At 42.0% G+C, this 13,934-nt stretch overlaps 1 protein-coding gene across 1 annotated transcript in view; it reads right to left on the reverse strand.

Moving 5' to 3' along the window:
* The window catches only part of SOS2 (SOS Ras/Rho guanine nucleotide exchange factor 2), a 53,685-nt gene extending 40,589 nt beyond the window's left edge, over window positions 1-13,096 (reverse strand). The window contains exons 1-3 of the mRNA XM_026849168.1: window positions 13,035-13,096; window positions 1,167-1,248; window positions 963-1,088 (exon numbers count right to left, since the gene is read on the reverse strand). Of these exons, the coding sequence (XP_026704969.1) occupies window positions 963-1,088; window positions 1,167-1,248; window positions 13,035-13,096 (270 nt within the window). The remainder of the gene's footprint in view (window positions 1-962; window positions 1,089-1,166; window positions 1,249-13,034) is intronic.
* Window positions 13,097-13,934: the final 838 nt, after the last annotated feature.

Consider the following 13,934-nt stretch of genomic DNA (forward strand, 5'->3'; position numbering starts at 1 on the left):
GTGTGCTGAAGGGTTCGATCAGCTGGCAACTGGAGAAAGAACAGGGAGTTCTCAGCTCCACATCTAAAGTTCAAATCCAGATTCAAGGTAGTAACAATCCTGAGAGCTATTAAGGGACTATTAAGCATTGCTTTTATTTAGTCATACTATAGTCTTTATGCATCAGTATTACAAAATACACTAATCATAAACCAAAATTAATAATTAATTAAATCAATGTTGAGTAAAGCGTGATTGCTGCCTCTAATAAGAATCTAAAGCAGTCAATTAGTTTGTAACTTTATTTTTTATTTTTTTTTAATTTCCATGACACACATATAGAATATTAGATAAGAACTTCATTTTGTTTTAGGCTGAAAATCCTAGACAGAGATTGATGTAAAATTAATATTCTACAATGCTCTAACAGGTCACAGCTACACGAAAGCACTTTCTCCCTCTAGACTCTATAGTGAAGCACACTCCATTAAAGCCCTCATTTTGTAACCGATGACACAAAAGCAGACAGCTGCAATAATACAAGAGCCTCAGTGAGTTCAATAAAGTTCCAGGAACATACAACTCTATTTCCCTCAGCTGCACAATCCAGGCCTAACAACAGTAACCTTTCATTCCAATATTTACTTTTTTTCCCCTTCATATTTATGTCAAAGAGTAGGAAAACTTGCAACATCCTTATATTCTTAAGTCCAAACTGTATCTGAGCAGCAGAAAACAAAGTATTCTGCATTTATAAAAATAATGCCGAGAGAAGAAATTTCCACTATTTCTATTCTGAGGCCCTGTACAGGAAAATGAGTTTCCAGTTAAGCTTGCTCTGAGAAACCAGAATACCATATAATCTCTTAGCATTATCAGGCCCTGCTCTTCAGATTCACCTTGCTTTAACTTCAACCTGCACTTCTCAAAATCTCTCAGCGATTCTGTAAGCAAGCACTTGATTTTCCAGTACCTAGGCTTACCTCTACATCTTGGACAGTCCGTGGCTGAGCAATGCATAGTTTGTTTAGCAGCTGAAGTATCAACTCTTCAATGTAATAGAGAGAATCTTCTTTTGCTGAAAGGTTTGGGTGAACCTGTTGCTGAACCTGTCCAAAAGAATTAAAATAATTAGGTTGTTTTTTTTCCCATTTAAAGCTGTAGAGAATCAGGAAAAAGTGGAGTACTTCTGTACTGTAGTGCAAATTTGCACCCTTCCAGTAATTTCCCACAAATTTTCCTATATCGTTACGATAACAGTTCTTACTCCTGCAAAGTTGGCATCTCTGTTCAATTAAAAACTGTTTAGCCTTTATGGCTGGGAAGAAATTTCAAACCAAAGCAGATTTCTGCCGATGATGCAGCAAAAACAACCGCTGTTGGTAATTCTGCAGTTATTCATCCACAGAATGAGTAACATACAGTTACGTTACTAACGCTACTAATGAGTACTGGGCAACTGCGAACAGAGAAGGAGCACGGACCCACCAGAGGAAAAGACTTAATAAGCAAGGACATCAGGATAAAAGGACTAACCAGTATGGCAGGGAAACTGAATTAATGCGCTGTCAAAACCTGCGGCAATAAAAACCCACAGCCATGACACAGGGGAAGGGCAGGAACAACTCTTTGAGATGCCTCAGAACCCGAAAACTAACTAGAACATGAAAAGCTGTCTGAGGCATGAGAAAGGGAGATGTGGAGTACTCACAACAGAGAGGGAGACCTAAGGAAAAGCATGAGTCAAAATTCAGGAGTGTCAAGACTAGGAAACGCGCTGTGAGAAAAGCTGACTTCCACCTCCCTCTAATGCAAGGCAGGATCACACCTTTTATCTCGTTTCAGAGAGATTAATCACAGCTTTTGTTTCCAAGGCTAAACTAGCCCAGACAACCTAAAACAGGCAGCCTCAGCATGTGCCCGCACAAGCTAAAGGGACACAACTAATTCGCCCTGGTCCAACGTGGCTATTTTCATACTAAAAATCCCCCCAAACCAAACAACCACCCCACCTTAAAAAAAAAAAAAAAAAAAAAAAAAAAAAAAAAAAAAAGAGTTAGTCTATACACCCAGTTTCTCCCTGGCAACCTCTCAATCAGGAAAGCACTAACTAGATCTTAAACTATAGCCAAAAGATTCACAAGTAGTACGATCCAGGGAAATTCCCTACTCTCCCCATACAAATTATATGTTAATCATCTCAAAAAAAGTAATCTTACATACTTACACTGGCCTTCTGTACGCGGTTTCAAACACAAGACAAATGGATTAGTAGTTTCTTGAGGGAAGACAGTAACATCTTTGGGTCAAATTCTGACCCTCTGAAGTACAGGCAGTTCTCCCTCCAATGACAACGGGTGAGTCCGCAAACACTGGGGGGCTTCCTCCGAGTTAAGTAACTAATAATTTCATAGCAATACCTTGAAGGCACTCAATTTACAGCCCTGCAGGCTTTTATAAGTCGTGCAAAAACAAGCCCAACAAGGAAGTAAGGTGTCTGGCTGGCTTCCTTCCCCGCCGGCCACAGAGGAAGGTGGGCAGAGCTGCCCGGGAGCCGGAGCCACCGCGAGGAACCGCTGCTCCACCTCCTGCTGCCCCATGGCCTGACAGAAATGGGGGAACAAGGCTGTGCTCTGCCCCCACACCTCCACATGAGGAGAGAGGAAAAGCCAGGATGGCCAACAGGTAGGGAGGAAAAGTGAAGATCTGTGGGAGGGGACCACTAGAAGGGGCTGCTGCTGTGTATCTTCGACATCCTAGAAGCAGAGGTGATGACTTGGATGGAGAAGTCTACCAACGTACTGCTCAAAGACACCCCCACACCCCCACACTTCTGTCACGGACAGGGACCACACGGACCAACAAACGGGAATCCAAATGTCTCAGGGAAGCAGGAGGGGGACACACGCACTGAAAATGTGAAAATATACACTGGTGCTGACTGGTTTGGAGCTGATAATTAAGGTGGTGGTGAAGAGAGACTGAGATCCCCACGGAGAGACATCCTCCCACACATTTCCAGTGCTTAATTCTGCACTGGCATCCTTCCTCAAAAAGCACAGGTGAAGAAACACCTTAATTAAGCTGTTGTATACTAAGAGAGAAGGGAACACACATTCTGCTTCTAATCCAGCTGTCCAGTTTTGTCACAGAGTTTTTGTATAGCCCCGCGAGTATCATTTAGTTTTCTACACCTCAAACACGAACATCTCTGCTTCATGTAACACAGCCGACATGTATACAAGACTGTGTACTACTGAACAAAACAACAACAAAAAAATCCTCAAGAAAACCAAAATCACTCCTTGAAAACACTTACTTAAGACTGCAGGTTTACAACAACAGTCAGTGCTTTTCATGTTCTTCCTGAACATGAGTTTAATTCACAAAACAATGGAAAACCAGGAAGCGTCGAATTAAGGTCCCGCTACGTATCTCTTCTACGAGTGCTACTACAGCAAAAGCACTAGCTAGCTAACTAGGAAATAAAATGAAATTATATTTTCCTCCCAACGAAGCCCTAATGGTGCTCCACAGAAATGACAAGGAGCTGTAAGAAGATCAGAAAGGGAAGTGGTGCTCCCTTTAAGACAAGATGGGGAACTTCTGTTTACGGTATCAGACCACAGCCGTTCACTCGCTCATTTTCAACACAGACATCAGTGCTACAAAGAAAATTACTTCACTTGTAACTAACTTCAGTTCAGAGGTCTAAACAGCTCATGCCATCCCCTCCTCAGCTTTCTCAAGAGCACGTGGCTGTCTAACAAGGTTGAGGGCAAGCAAGCTGAGGAGCACACAGCCCACCTCAAACAGTGGCAGAGAATCTCAGCTTCACACAATGAACAAACACATAAGCACTGGGGTCAATTTTGCTTCGAAAGAAGCAAAACTGACAACAAAGCCCAACACTTCTTGGTTGAGACAATCCCAGAGGATTTAGAAATCGGCTTCCATTTGAAACGACACTGCCTGCAAGCACTGCAGAAAGGTCCCAGAGGTACCTCATGCACGACCTGGTTTTAAGAGAAGGTATTTTGACATAAGTGCCGATACTGAGAAAAAACAATTTCATAGCAAGACACTGTTTCTCACTGCAAAACAGAAGGACAGTTATAAAAGCTGCGCACTGGCTGATCTAATCAGATGCTGCTGTATCAAGGACAGAATACTGACTCTACGGTACTCACCTAAACCCTGACTGAAAGGACTGGAAAAACAAGGACAGACTGATAAAACCCTGCATGTACAGAAAAAAAAAAAAAAAAAGCAGGAGGAATTACCGAGGACATGTTTCTTACAGAAGGTACATTCACTGATTTCAGGTTCAGACTGAAATATTTGAGCACAGTTGTATTAGCTGGCATGGAATAACTGTAACTAACACAGGGCTAAATTTTGATCTGATTTGTAATTACATCCTTTAAGGGTTAAAATACTTCAATCCACAACACGTCACACTAAACAGCAAGAGCTCCACTGCAAGTACTCTGAGCAGAAGGTATTAGAGAAACCAGATTTTTTTAACCTATTTTATCTCCAAAACCACCCAAGTGGAGTCCTTTGAGTCAAGGGAGATTAAGATTAGCAGGACTAACTATTTTTTTTTACTGTCATTGACATAGGATTATCCCTTCAGGAGCCATTCCAAGGAACAGAAATGAACTACCAGTTATGAGTCCCATAAGCATGGCATTTAATCATAGCCTCAAGGCCCTTCTGAGGGACGAGCATTTATTTCAGATGGGAGTTCCTAAGCTGCTCCTTCTCTTGCTCCTCTTTACTTCTCCCTGCTCTTCCACCCCTCCAACACGGGCATATTTGATGAAAATCCAGTGGCAGCTTCATAGGAGCCTCTCCTTCCTAAGGCTGCAGCCTTCAGCAGATTTGGCAGGGTCCTCCAAGAGCTCCACTGCTTAAAAGGACACTGAAAAACCCCTTCAAAAAAAAAACAAACCCCACGTTAAAAAAAACCCACCCTCCCCCTAGTCCCTTCAGAGAGGCAGGTCCTGCACCACACCACAAAAGCTTCTAGAGAAAACAGGCGGCTGCAGAGATGAAGTCAAGCTCTAAATTCCCTCTCAGCAAGAGGTTAATAGTCCTTACAGGCCCCTGGGAAGAAGTCTGTTAAGACAAGATGAGGATGAAAACTTTTCAAGAACATAAACAGTATTAGGACTAGAAACAAACTGATCTTATTTTTTGGAACTAATATAAGGGCAAGATTAATTTTGAACCACAGGAGACCTGGCATGAAGTCTAATAATATCTGGACTTGGGGAAATTCAGAGGTCATGAGTATAAAAGCAATGGCCAAAGGGCCAACAAAAAGCTAAGGGAAAAAAATCACTAAAGTCAAAACTGCAAATAACTTCTTTCAAGCCTGTTCTAATGAGACAAACCAGCAACTGGGATATACCACCTAAATATATTTTTACATAATACATGTATTTTGTTAGTAAAAACACATTCAGAAAGTTCTAGTTATTCCATGGTAAGCACATGTGCAAAACAAGAGATTGTTAATTAAAAACAAAACACAAAACAAACAAAACAAAACAAAAACAACAAACAACCCACCCAAACCCATGACACATACAATCTCCAGACAGCATATACCATCACAAACATATAAACTCATGTTCCTGAAAGACTTGACAACAATATCCCATTTCTCTACTTACCTTCAAAACAACTACATTTTCAGAAAACAGAATAGCAATATTACTCGAGATTTCAGAGCAAGAAGTTTCCAATTTAAAAAATGCCACCACAAAATCTGCTAGCGTGAGAACACAACATTTCTAGGCTTACTTTGCTAACAGGATAGCTTAATAAATTGCATGTTGAATTTGTGAACTGTTTGTAACAGAAACTACCCATTCTCCCTTTCCCACAGAGACTGATTTCAACTTGGAAATGATTTATATTTTACTTGCCTGGTAAAAATACAGTTACACTACATCAGCGGACAAATAAATCTTTGCAAGGCTGTTTGTTTACTTGAGGAACAAAGCATATAAATTTGGGAGCAAGAAAAATAATTAGAACATAGAAGTTAAATATTTACTATGGCGGGCTGGTTACACTCTTGCCAACACTTGTCAGTATTTCCATACACTGTGTTCAAGGTGATGAAAATACACCACTGGCAAAGAAAGCAGCACCAGGCTTGGCCTGTACCAAGATGCTGAAAGCCAGGAAGAAGAAAAAAAAAAAATTAATCTGACAAATGTCTGGTTGTACGTTGGGTTTTTATTCCTTCTTACCTTTTCTAAAGAGAACACTACCCATTAGAAACATAAAATATCTGCTCCGAATGCATTTTTAATCCCTAATTTGGATGATGCTCCAGGGGAAGAGGGAAACCAGATGTAGCAACTTAAAGGCCTGTGATGCTTATTCAGTTGAAGATGACAGCATTGATATTCCCAATTTTCAAGTGTAATTACAGCATAATTCTTTAGAAAGAACCACAAAGATTTAGATACTTGAAGAGATATCCCAAATAAAAAGGCACTGTCAACTTATTTTTAAAAATAACTGCACCAATATCTAACTTTATTTCCAGTACAGCAATTTCTAGATGGCCTGTCCTTCTTAAATTAATAAATGATCATAGAGGAACAGTATGAAGTCACCCCTTAAGCAAATCAGAACGTCACAATTTACCTACATAGAGCACTTTAGCTTTTTCACTGCAATTTTAAAACATTTTGATGCATGGTTGGCAAAATAAAAGTATTCTCATAACACAGTAACCGAGCTGTGAAAAGCATCTCGGGTGCAGAACATCCGTCAGCTGGTCTGACCTCAGAAACACCGACCATGTACGGGGGTGGTTAAACAGTCATTTTACACCATCACTTCAGTGTAAATATCATTTTTTCCCCATCTTCGGCTATTTAACAACTATTCTCCTCTTGTATATTCTAGTTGAGGGGATGGGAAATTAAAGGAGATTGGCAATGGGCGGTGCAGACAGGGATCTGCATCCTGAAACAGCATCGAAGACAGTCCTAAGATCTACTGGCAAGTCTGCTTGGCGCAGACAGAAAAAAACACATCGATAATGGACACAAATGCTGCTGAGCTGATGCACAGTTGGTCGATAAATCGCAGACCAAACGCAGACCACCATCCCTCCCAGCATTTTCTGCAGTCAGCTGTAGCATGTAACGCACCTCAACGGCACGTGGTAGAAGGGACTGGTGGACTGATTGCAGGCTTCTGCTAATTACTGCACTGAGGGGTTTCTCCTGCTGGCATTTCCCCACCATGCCTCTCTTCTGCAGTATCTACTCTCACCTACATTTCGTATTTTGTTTCTCCGACATCTTCACAGTCTCTGCTTTTCTACCCAAACAGGCAAAACGTCCTTTCTCCAGTTAGTTGCTTCCTTTTATACAGAGTCAAGAAGAAACTCAAATGTGTGTACGTTCACAGGTACAGAAACACCTAAATTTTCATCTGAAAAATGGATGGAAAATTAAGTGTTATGATTTTATCCATCCATATAAAATGCCCTGTTTAAATTGAGATAAACCCTAAATGAGCTAGGCACAGCCTTTGCCCTACAATATGGAAGGAAAACACCACGGCTGGTGGGGAGATCACTGTGCACACGTCTTGTTTTAACACTAACAGCTTCTAATTCTTCCCCAACTCTTTAACACGTCACTTTGCAGAGCTGAGAGCTGCTCTGGGCTCTGAACCCAGCACCCACAGGCTCCCTTGCCCCACTTCAGCCTACCTGAGCCAGCAGTGGTTCTTGTAAAGGGCGTGACGTCAGAAGTATTCAAACAGGCCACTAATTTTTCAATTAGGTCTTCAGAAGATTTCAAAATAAAAATTAATTCATGAGCAACACAGGCCAGCGGAACAAGTTTTGAGATTGTATTTTAAGTGAACAGATACAGAGATACAATAAGAATAAGCGGCGAAAAGCAAAGATACATACTACCTGAAAGAAAATAAAAGGCCAAACCTTAAATTTGGAGACAGTGAAGCCAGTCAGAGTCATTTCTTTGTGAATCAGATGGTCATTGAAATGACATAAAAAAATTAGGGAGCGTAAAGCGGCCATAAATACTGGAAAGAAAGATGTCCTCAGCACATTTTTTCACGACTCAAGGAATGGTAGCACACCACTCATCTGAAAAGCCTGGCAGAAAGGCAACTGGTGAGGTAATTATAAAAGCAAATAACAGATTCAACAGCTTCTCTGGAGGAGATCAGATAACGCTTGTACTGTGCGAAGAGGGAAAGAGAGGTGAAAAAGTAGGGGAGAGCAGGAGAGGTGATGGAGAGGAGACAAAGAAATACTGCGAGAGGTGAGGTGGGTCAGGTGGGAAAAGACGTGGGAAATGGGATGAGAAAATTAGAGAAGCCCAGAGTGCCCAGCTCAGGTGGCACACAGAGAGGCACGACGATCACACCGAGGGGGATAAAGGCCCAAGAGCGGGGTGAATCGGCTCAGTTTGTTCTCGCCCTGTGACTAGTTACGCTGGCAAGCCTTTAGGCCAACGCAAATGCTAACTTCCATGTTCCCTTTTCACCACACAGGTAGGAAGTGTTTCTTCTGCTACTGCTGCCAAATGAAATTACACCGTTCCTACTACTTTTAAACACCTCAGATCTAAAAACTACCTTCATTTCACAGCAGTGGCTGAGAAAGCTCTATTACCATTTGTCAACTGAAGATTCCACTGACAGTACTTAAGCTAAACAGTGTAAAAAAAAAAAAACAGGGGGGGTGGGGTGGTGGCATGAAAAAAATAGGATTTAAGTAAAAGGACCAGTCCCCTTTGGTTCCAAATTTTATTTATGACAGTGAATATTTATGGAAGAACAAAAAAAGCCAGTCTACTTACCGGTCTAAAGCAAGTCCCCTTTAGTAAGGGACTAAACCCAACCTGGGAATAAAAAAGGTCTGGAGGAATTAGCCTATAGTTTACCGAAGGCTTGGCTGCATCCACTTCACAGGGACTTGCTGTTCCCTTCCACACTTCCAGCCACCTCTCGATGGTGAGCACCGTGTTGTGAGGCAACAACCAGATCTGCGCTTCAAATTTGTCTGGATCTACCTATTTCACAGGTAATTAAGCATCACCAGCACTTCCCTTATTTCCCATTCTCCCAAGCCGAGCCATTCGCATCTGCAGCAACTGCAGATCTATAAATCGTCTTCAGAGCTCAAATAAGTGTATTTATTCGAAGCTAAATAACCAAACAGATTTCAAAACTAAATATAACTCTTTAAAACCTCACAACAAACAACTTTACAGTTGAAGTTACAATGCTTTCAGTTATAATGCACACTAATGAAATTAGAATGCATTAAATAATAATCCGTTATAATGACACTGTAACGCACTAAATAATTCTAACCCAAGGGGGCCTGATCCTGCAATGGAAAATGTGCAGGCAAACTGTCCCTGACAGAGTGGTGAAGAAAATGAGGCAGCCCCTCCACATACCCTACTATTATCCAAAGCCTGACCACGCAAGGGCTGCGTCATTACACATTAACTCCTGCACATTTTAAACTACAGAGAAGCACTGAATTAACGTAAACGTCAAAAACGTCCTCAAAACGGTCTTTTATATTTCTGTATGCAACATTTGCTAAGAATAAACCCTTTAGTCACGCTCTAGAAATTTGATGAGTAGTCCAGAGCAATAGGGGAATTGTTTTAGAAAATGCAAATAGTGTACAGTGCTATGATTACACCGACATGTGTAGCGCCTGCAGAAAGGGGAGTGTTAACTGTTTGCTGGTCTCTATTTGTAGATGATGGCAAAAATCAAAATAATACCTATGGGATGCTTGTGAATTTAATTTAGAAGAATCAAAGAACAAAGCAACCGTATACACAGCTCCTGTTTACAGAAATATATTTTTAACTTGCCGGTGGATTTGTAAGAGCACACACAAACGGGAATGCACACTAAGGACACACAGGAATATTTTAGGGCAAAGAAATCCTTATACAGTTATATCCAACAACACACTGTGTATTATTTCCAAAAATATACATAAGTTCTATGGAGTCACCCATTTAATTTTGAAAACCCATTCCAAATAATTGGGATAGAGGTTCATTCCAGGTAGCAAGGGAAGATGTTTGGCAGTCATGATCCTTTCAGTTACAATTCTTAAAAAAAGCTCTTATACAAAGCCTACCCAGTACATTAAAACTGAGACCTTCAGGGGGTTGCTGAGAGCTACCACCGAGATTCATGCATGATTTTCTTAGGCTCCCCTCTAACGCCAGTCTAAGATTAATAGATATGACTTCAAAGGATTGCTATCAACCTGCAGAATCAATCCAGTTCTGGACAGTTTCATCTGGAAGAAAGTTGCCACTCAGCAAGAACAAGCTTCGGCACAGGATCTGTGCTAGGAAGCCTAGTTACAAAATTCAAACGCCAGCTTTAGAAACAGATTTCATAATTTGACATCTTTCCCCACAAAGACGATCGGGCCAGAAACAGCTCAAAACCAACCAAACCGAAACAAACCCAAACAACAAACACCTGGAGAAATGGAAAAATGGGGAGAGAACAAACTCCCCAACACCACCTTCCCCTCCAGCACCCACCCACCCACTGCAGGAGAAAAATCTCCCTCCGGGGAGGGTCCTGGTTTCATTGGAAAAGGGTCTGGCCAGCGTGGGGAGGGGGAGCAGGAAAGCCCCTCTCTCGCAGCCCTCCAGGACAGCACTGCCCGTGGAGCACCAGCTTTCATGACGCTGCCAGTATCAACATCCCAAGGATTGAAACGCGACCGGCCGCGCCAGCGGGGCGTTTGAAATGCATGTGATTTCTGCTGGAACGGCTGCCTGCGTGCCTCGAGAATTATTCAAAGAGACATTGTGATCCTTTAATAAAGTCAGCTCCCAGATTAAAAGCCTTTATAAAGCTTAGGCTGTTTGAAGTGATTTACTTGCTACAAACAGCAGTTCAAGTAACTATAACCTCTGCGACTAGATAAAAATAGTTTTCTTCGGATTTACTTTGACAGGACTTTTATAACGAGTTTCATTATACTCACTTCCTACTTCGGTTTCCAGCACAGCAACAGAAGAAAGTTAAATGTTTTACAGTAAGGACACGCTTGTAAATCTACCAGCTGGATGAGAGGCAATACATGAAACTGCTTTAAAATATTTTCAGCTTATTAGATTCCAAGGTGCCAGTGGATATGGTGATATATAGAAAAACTATTTTAAAAAATCTGGTGTGTGATGTCTTGTTGTTTAGCTTTGTTTTTTTTCCTAAAAATACTCACACTGGTAGGTACAATTTAGCACTCTCTATTAATCTTAAGGATGTGTGACCACTTAAATCCACACAGAATATTGTTCAAAAGACAGATTCTCATCTTTTTTTCACATATTAAAGTAAGAACTGATGTATTTTACCATTTTCTTCCCACTCATGATTTGTTAAGTGTCAACTGCAGAGAATTAAAGTAAACACAAGGGTTTAAAAGTGACTTGATAAAAAGAAGTGACCTTAAACTTGCTGAAGGCATAATGAAAGAGACTGGAGCTCTTTGAAGCACTTTATGGATTTAAAGTTCAAGCACCGAGGAAATACCATCTGTTGTTAGTGACCTGTACCAGCTCATTATATCCAGCTCCACATCTTTATTTCAGAATTAAGATTACTCACACCTTACCATACACCAGGAAAATCAAGAACACTCCTCTCTTTCTCCTACCATCTTCTCTTCTTCAAGAAGCATTCATTAAAACGAAAAGCTTTCAAGAATGGGAAACAGAATACTCTCTCTGCACTTGCAGCATAGGCTACTGTGATGAAAACCCAGTTTAGAAGTTCAGAAAACACTATTCTAGGCATTTAACTAAAAAGTTTCCGAAGCTCAGACTTATCTTTAAATTTTCACCTCAAAAGCAACCTGCTTGAAAAGAACATGTCAAAACTGGCTGACAAGTGGACATTTAAACCTCTTCAGAACGAAGAGGTTTAAAACTATTAGAACTATTTGAAACCTGTGTCGACTTTTTATAAATCCTGAAGCTAACACAAAATCTGATGCTTTGGTGCACACTTTGGATTCAGTGCCATGCTTTTCAGCTCTCCTATAAATAACGGAAATGCTCTCATCTCATTATCAAAGTGAAAATGCAAGATGTAAACAAAACAACCCATAAATTTTCTAAAATGTTCTGGTCTAAAAATCCTCAGCGTTCATATTAGGGCATGTGATCTTTTAGAGAATATATTAAAACTGACAGCGTCTCCCTAATAGCCTGACTGCAATAACTGGAACAATGATACAATTTTGTTTTGACTCACTGATACTGCGTGTTCATAAAAGAAATGCACATTACAGTAGGATTGCTTCATGCTAAAGGGTGGGTACTGCAGACAAGGAACTTTCCCAGGAAGAAAAAAAAACTGTCTATAAGCAGCTACAAATTTTTACAAGCAGTCACTAATATCAAGACTTTATTTCCTCTAGCTTAGAAAGTCTAAGTTCCTGCTCCATTTCTTTTCACCAAAACCAAATGCACATACAGTAAGAATTGGTAAGAGCTGCATGAATCGACCGACTCTTACTCTATTTGTATCTTAGAATGATGAAAACACCTTTCAAGTTTTCAAGAAATCCTTTTGGTCAGACTGCTATAGCTATACCTCCCGTTTGGGTGGATGCTGGTTGGTGTCAAGGTGCTGGTTTATGTCACCCTCCAGTGATCAGGAAAAGAGAAGCTCTTGGTGTTCTCTAAGCTTCCCGAGACACACTAGAAAGCAACTACTATAAGGAGGAGGAGATTCAAGTGTAAAGAATAGAAAATCCAGGATCCTTCAGACGGCGATTAGTGGTTTTTATGCCAGCCACAAGACTACTTAGCTGCCTTCAGTGGCTTTTAATACAAGTGACACCGGACCCAAACCAAATTCAAATCTTTGATTCTCTTTTTTTTTTTTAATTAAAAAAAAGGAGAGAAAAATCATCACCCCACACCATCGCTATATGTATTATTGGGAAAAAAAAAAAAAAAAGGCAGAACACCACTCACACGAGTGCTGGCATTACTTGTACCACAGCACTGCCCAGCACCAGAGATGCCGACCAGGCCATTACGTTAACAACTATATAATGGTATAGAACGGTCCTCAACCTTCGAAATGGTAACACACAGCAGGACAACATCACTCCTCCCTCCATGCCCCACCAGCCTCAATTTAACCCACTCCCTCCGCTATAGGGGTGCTGATGGGCTGGGGACTACCCTGCTATGCGAAACACATCATAAAAGGATAAATTCCTCTCCCATGACAGGCTGAGAGGTTTCCCACAGAGTTTTATCTCGTTTATGCAGCGGGCAGTCGTTTCTTTCTCTTAAGAAAACACAGGCTGACTTGCCCTGTGCCACAGCTGTTGACTCTCTCGCAGAAATCAAACGGACACACCACAGCCAGCGTGTCAGAAACACCTCGGGGGGGGTCAGCAAGGGAATCTGCTTCGGGGAAGTGGCCTGGAGGAGCTGCCTGCAGAAATGCCGCGGGGAAGGGCTGCAAAAGTGCCTTCGCAGAGCCCCTCTCGGAGGTGAACTGTTAATATTATCAGCGGCCTCGAAGCGAGCGGCCCGGTTAAGGCGGCAGAGACGGGACTTTTCTGGCGAGTGGTGGTGATGGGGTGGAGGAGGAGAAGCCGCCTCTGACAGGAGGAGGGGAGTCTGCTAAGCACACACCGTCACCTGGCAGCATCTCCGCGCAGAGCAGCGCCGAGGGCAACACCACGGGCACCGTGTGGACGTGGGCCCGGGCGAGGGGTCGGCAAGAGGATCCCCGGAGGCCGCTTCCAACCTCACTCCCCGGCGGGACGGGCGGAGGAGGTCCCGCAGGAGCCAGGCGGGCAGAGGGGCACCGTGCGGGCCAGCGGCCGGCCCGACGGGAACGCTGCCGGGGGTGCCGGA

Source organism: Athene cunicularia (assembly GCF_003259725.1).
Source record: "Athene cunicularia isolate RWA chromosome 5 unlocalized genomic scaffold, athCun1 chr5_part1, whole genome shotgun sequence".
Taxonomy (NCBI): domain Eukaryota; kingdom Metazoa; phylum Chordata; class Aves; order Strigiformes; family Strigidae; genus Athene; species Athene cunicularia.